This window comes from Prosopis cineraria, unplaced genomic scaffold (genome assembly GCF_029017545.1).
Source record: "Prosopis cineraria cultivar Desert tree isolate PC_DT_omini unplaced genomic scaffold, ASM2901754v1 PC10, whole genome shotgun sequence".
Taxonomy (NCBI): Eukaryota; Viridiplantae; Streptophyta; class Magnoliopsida; order Fabales; family Fabaceae; genus Prosopis; species Prosopis cineraria.
The window spans coordinates 5,011,742-5,017,730 of NW_026555341.1; the positions used below are offsets into that span (position 1 = coordinate 5,011,742).

The following is a 5,989-nucleotide window of genomic DNA, read 5'->3' on the forward strand; positions in this document are numbered from 1 at the left end:
TTGTTAATTTTATATTTTGTTCAACAATTCTTTTCACATTAATTCACCTCACATTTTTTTTTAATTAAAAGGAAACAAAATCATCAATCTTAGAACATCGTCTCAATATAATCTACATTAACTTAAGAATAATTAAATTTATATTTATATTTCTTAAGAGGCAAGTTAAAAATAAAAAATGATTTTAACTTTGGAAAGTCAATTAAACTTAAACCAAATCATCAAAATACGACATTCATCCGTACATTATTTCTTATAAATCTATTTAAATTAAAGCCAAGTTGATACCGCCGGATAACATTAATATAATAATCCCCATTTTATATTCGGACAACGAAAACGACCAATCATGCGCCGTAGAGAATAGAGATACCCACGGACAACATTACAGCATAGTGATACGTTGTATTGTAGGCAGGCACAGCCGCGCTTAATCATGAATTAAATGAATCGTCGTGCGCGTGTCGCATACGGGTGCGACCCGAATCACTACGGTGGTCATTGGTCAGTCAGTGTCACTACGAGGCTTCTCTTGCAAGCGACTCTTGATCTAAAAGTTAACCCTTTGAGAAAACGTGTCCCTCAACATGTTTGACAAGGAGAAAAAGAAGACATCACTGCGATCCTGATTCTGTTTATAAGATATTCTCTTACTTAATTTCTTCATTGATTGAGAGTTTGTCCCCAATTTTGTGCGATTCATCTTGTTCTTCTGTAATTATAGTTAGTATGAGCCGAGATTAGCTCCTATTTTACAGATATTATAACAACACACAGTACAATCGGCTTGAGCTATATATATATATATATATATATATATTCTAACTTGTTCTTTACGTACGAAGGGCGTTTGGCTGATCTGCTAAAAGGTGAGTTGGGTGGTACCTGCGTTTTCAGACAACTTTACCTGCTTTTTCAGGGTCTCTTATGATTTGTGGATGCGTTTTACTTTAATCTCTTCTGAGGCTTGCGTGTGTTTGTTTATTAAATTAGCCTTCTTTTCCTTTTTTATTACCTTTTTTTTAGGTGTTTTTAATTTTATTCTTTTGGTGCCCATTGGGTCCTGCGTTCTGGTTTGCTAATTCCGGGTTTGTCGTGTAGTGTGCGATCTTCGTAGAAGCTTGTGAGGGTGGACATGGAGGAACGGTATGAGCCACTGAAAGAACTTGGTTCAGGGAATTTCGGAGTGGCCAGGTTGGTGAGAGACAAGATCACGAAAGAGCTTGTTGCTGTCAAGTACATAGAAAGGGGGAATAAGGTAAAATCTTTTGCTAGGCTACATGAGTAGGCAGAGAATTCCTAGGGGGATCAATGCTATTTGTTAAATATGTTCGATTCTCTGCTATTCATCTCTCTCTGTTATCTTCTCCTATCTGGATTAGCATATGGTTTATTTGTTGGGATTGCAATCCTTGAAAGCTGTAAATTCTGAGAGATTTTCAAGTAGTGTCGACATTGCTTTTACTTTACTCATTGAGTTTTCAGGGTACTGCAAACTGGTTTGGTAATTATGATACGTATTGATTGTTGAAAGGTCTGTTCTTAACAGATTTTGCTTCCTCCATGTGCTTTCTTCCTGCATGTTCTTGATAATTGTTCTTCCATGTACTGTCTCAATGCAGCCAAGGCTTTGTTTTTCTTGCTTATTGGTAATGGTAATTTCATATTAAAATGTCCCATTCTGCTTGAACCCTTAAAAAGCTACTCTGCATTTTTTTTTTAATTGATATCCTTTGCTTCTGATGTTGAAACCTTAGTCGTGTTTGCAAATGCTGGCAACATTTAAGCTGATGTCTGATGATTTTCCTTTTTTGGTAAAACGATGAAAAAGTTCATGTTTTGTCGTTGTTGTCTCTATCACAATTGGCTTATTACATCATCTCAATCTACACTCTTGACATGGGTATCAGAAGCAATCTTATAAGTTATTTTCTGGGAAAACGCAACTATAAATCCCTATAGTTTTGTCAGACTTTGCTTTTAATCTGTACAATTTCTTCAACTCTAAAATTATAGGACCTTAATAACAAATGTCACTCAATCTTGACGAAACTATATAGACTGAATAATAAAAAAATTGTAGAAATTAAAAGTGAAATCCAATAAAATTATAGACACTGATGATTGGGTTTTTCTCATTTCCTTTATGTTTGTTCCAATTGCTTTGCTCATCCTGACCTCCATCTTTTTCGAAATGTCTGCTTTTTCTTCTTTCAGATTGACGAGAAAGTTCAGAGGGAGATCATTAACCACCGATCTTTAAGGCATCCGAACATTATCAAGTTTAGAGAGGTAATGGTTTTGTTTTTATTTTTTTCCCCTTTTGTACTTAGAAGTGTCACTTTTTAGGTTTCAAGATATGGAATAGGAAACATTGGACGTGGTAAATAGTAAAGCATTGAAGTCTCAACTCTCAAATTACACTGTTACATTTTTTTATTGTTCACAACTTGACATCATATGCAGAAAAGAATGAACCTGCTTGTGGTATTATCTTTGGAAATTATCTTGCAAACCAAGAGAATTATATTATGTAGATTTCTCCGCAAATAATGAATTTGAGACTTTTGTGCAGGTCTTGCTGACCCCAACTCATTTAGCCATTGTCATGGAGTATGCTGCAGGTGGTGAACTCTTTGAGAGAATCTGTAATGCTGGTCGATTCAGTGAAGACGAGGTCTTAGATTTTTTTTTTGTTAAAAAAAAAAAAAACTCAGCTACAACAGTTAAAAGCATCTGTGTTCAAATATTTACTAAATGACTAATTATCTCGCAGGCGAGGTTTTTCTTCCAGCAACTAATATCTGGAGTTAGCTATTGTCACTCAATGGTAAGTTTGCATTGTCATTCAGTACAAAAACTTGCGTGTTTCTAACAATCTGTATATGCTTTTGCTGCAGCAAATTTGTCACAGAGATCTGAAGTTGGAAAACACGCTCTTGGATGGAAGTCCAACACCTCGACTCAAAATATGTGACTTTGGTTACTCCAAGGTTGGTGCATAGTAACCTGTCACTTAAATAAACCTTTTTTCTTGAGAACCCTGAATTTTTGTCCTTAAAACTATGTATGATATATGCAGTCTGCTATACTGCACTCTCAACCGAAATCTACCGTTGGAACTCCTGCTTACATTGCTCCAGAGGTTCTGTCACGAAAAGAGTATGATGGAAAGGTATCGTGAGTTGCCTTAGAAATTTGTGTCAATGAATCTGATTGTATGAAGCTATGCTTGACGCTTGATGTTGTTTGCAATTTGGTGATTGTTTTAGATTGCAGATGTTTGGTCATGTGGTGTAACGCTTTATGTCATGTTAGTTGGAGGATATCCATTTGAAGATCCTGAAGATCCTAGGAATTTCCGAAAGACCATTGGAGTGAGATCCTATCATCATCAACATCACACTTGTGAACTATGTGTGACAAGAAACTGAAACTTAATTTGTTTGCTCTTGTTGGCAGAGAATAATGAGTGTTCAGTACTCCATACCCGACTATGTACGTATCTCTGCAGATTGCAGACATCTTCTTTCTCGCATCTTCGTCGCCAATCCTGCCAAAGTATGTGCATCTTTTATATTCTTATCACCTTATAATGACACAATTAATTTATGTTTTGCATGTGCAAACTACCTATTTGTTGTGATTTTTTTGTTGAAGAGGATAACAATCCCGGAGATAAAAGAGCACCCTTGGTTTTTGAAGAACTTGCCTAAAGAGATAATTGAAGCTGAGAAAAAAGTGAATGAGGAAGCGCAGAAAGATCAACCGAGCCAGAGTGTTGAAGAAATAATGCGAATCGTTCAAGAGGCAATGACACCGGGGAAAGATTCCAAGGGTGGAAGCCAAGCTGGTGGAGGAGGTTCGTTGGACGGTGAGGATGATGATGATGATGAAGAATCTCAACTTGATGTTAGTGGTGACTATGCTACAACACAGTGACAACTGTCATATTTTGCATTGTATATTATGTTCAAGAACATATCAAGCCTGGTTCATAGATGGGGTTTGTGTTTATCAGCTAAATAATGTATCAGATTCCTTATTTGTAAAAAGGCTTGATTGGTGTTACTTTCAGTCACAAACCAAAAATCACAAAGCTGCGAAAGTTATAATTTTTTTTTCCTTGTAAGAAAAGGCAGAGAGAAAACAGTTCGGCCGTGGAATTTGATTTATAAGCATGTGCTTCATTAATATTATACATTCACTATGAATGAAGATAACCATTTTTGTTTAATTGTTGGACAAAGAATTGGCAAAAATCTATATCCTGCTTCTATATGATATAAAATTTATCAGAAGTTTCACCAACTCATTTCAGATTCTATCAAATATAGGATTCGTTGTGCAGTGGTAATCATATATTAATAACAATGGATAGCAACATCAAGATACTTTTGAAACAATTTTTTTACCCAAAAAAGGTCAATTTTATTAATCCCAAAACAAAATATAGGCACACATATAACATCTCAAAAATTTAATCCAAAGGTTGGATTAATTAATTATGAGGTCTAATTAATTAATTGTGATAATTAGAAGTTAATTATAAATTTTGGATGGCCATTTGGTTCCATTAGACCTTATATGAGGTCTAAAATAAGGTTTAAAGAGTTAAAGGTTCATTCTAGGCCTAAATTTATGAGCTTAAATGATGTTGTCTATTTTGAACCATTCGTTGTGATAGATGGTGCAGTGTGTCATGGCAAATACAAGCAGATTTTAAATCTAGATTTTGCACAAAAATAGAGAGGAATTTTGAGAGTGAGTTCATGAAGAGAATGAGAAGCTCTACTAGAGTTTTATTTTAGAGGATTTTGAAAGTGATTTGGAGCTTCTAAATCATTGGATGAGTCTCTTTTCTTCTTCTTTTACCTCTACGAGCTTTTATTTTTTGGTTTAACTTAGGGGAGTGAAGGCTACTCGAAATGACAACTAAGTTTAGCCATTTATATAACTTTAATTTAATGGAGTCCATGGATACTAATAAATATTTTTAATCTTGGTTTTAAGTGGTTGGCATCATTAAATGCCATTAATGAGGGTTTAGAGTTAACCTTGATGTTAAATAATTAATTAATTTTAAGCTAAAGAGGTTAGCTAGCAGTATTCATTAAGCTTAATTAGATTTAGGGTTAATGAATAAAATAGACCCTAAAGTATTGCCTGAAAAGCGTTTTTAACCCTGAACTCTTAAAATGTGCAAAATAAACCCTGAACTTTTAAATTTATAGCAAAATAAACCCTAATCGTTAAATTTTTTAACATCATTACTATTTATGTGGGTATTGTTTATAGTGGGCCCCAATTAGTGTTGACATGTCATTGTGAATAAGCTCCATGGACCCTAAATTATTATGTTAGTAGCGTTCTGAACTCTAAACTATTATGTTAATAGTCTTTTAGACCCTAAACTATGAATTTTTGAGAAAATTAGCACCATCATTTATGTATAAAACATTGACTATTATGTAGATTAAATTAACCTCAGTATGGTTCGCCACGGTGAACGCATCGTTGACCCTGGTGGATGACCAATAATTTTGTAAAATGATATTTTTTGTCCTTTTTTTGTAACATTTTTTAAATGATTGGCATCTCATGCTTCTGTATACTCTATAATTCTAATTTAGTCTTATTTTGAATAATGTTTATTTTTTTAATGGTGAAAATTTGGGATCTTATTTGAAAAGAAATTTAAGTATTATAGGATTTTACAGATAATGGATGCAAAAGCTGATGATTTCATCAATAGATTTAAAACTCAAACTAATAGGTTAATTAAAATTATCTAATATTTAAACTTCCTTTCAAAAAGGATCCTAAGTTTTTATTATTAAATAAATAAATATTATTTAAAATAATATTAAATTAGAGTTATAAAGTATATGGCAGCATAAGATACCAATTGTTTGGAAAACTTTGCAAAAAAAGGAACAAAAAATGTCATTTCATAAAATTATAGGTCATTTGCCATGGGCAACTACAC

The 5,989-nt window shown here is 33.7% G+C and overlaps 1 protein-coding gene across 1 annotated transcript; it reads left to right on the top strand.

Annotated features, from left to right (window-relative positions):
- Positions 1 to 503: 503 nt before the first annotated feature.
- LOC129284522 (serine/threonine-protein kinase SAPK3-like) lies at positions 504 to 4,237 on the top strand. The gene is made up of 10 exons (XM_054920035.1): positions 504 to 869; positions 1,102 to 1,258; positions 2,218 to 2,292; positions 2,576 to 2,677; positions 2,777 to 2,830; positions 2,901 to 2,993; positions 3,083 to 3,175; positions 3,273 to 3,377; positions 3,463 to 3,561; positions 3,661 to 4,237. The coding sequence occupies exons 2-10, from the start codon at positions 1,136 to 1,138 to the stop codon at positions 3,940 to 3,942; spliced, it is 1,026 nt and encodes a 341-aa protein (XP_054776010.1). The 5' UTR covers positions 504 to 869; positions 1,102 to 1,135; the 3' UTR covers positions 3,943 to 4,237.
- The last annotated feature ends 1,752 nt before the right edge of the window (positions 4,238 to 5,989 follow it).

Bases quoted from the DNA above. Each gene is read 5' to 3' on its own strand.
- LOC129284522 (XM_054920035.1), top strand. From the start codon at position 1,136: ATGGAGGAACGGTATGAGCCACTGAAAGAACTTGGTTCAGGGAATTTC. The intron at 1,259-2,217 runs GTAAAATCTTTT...TTCTTCTTTCAG, and splicing joins ACATAGAAAGGGGGAATAAG to ATTGACGAGAAAGTTCAGAG. The intron at 2,994-3,082 runs GTTGGTGCATAG...TGATATATGCAG, and splicing joins GTGACTTTGGTTACTCCAAG to TCTGCTATACTGCACTCTCA.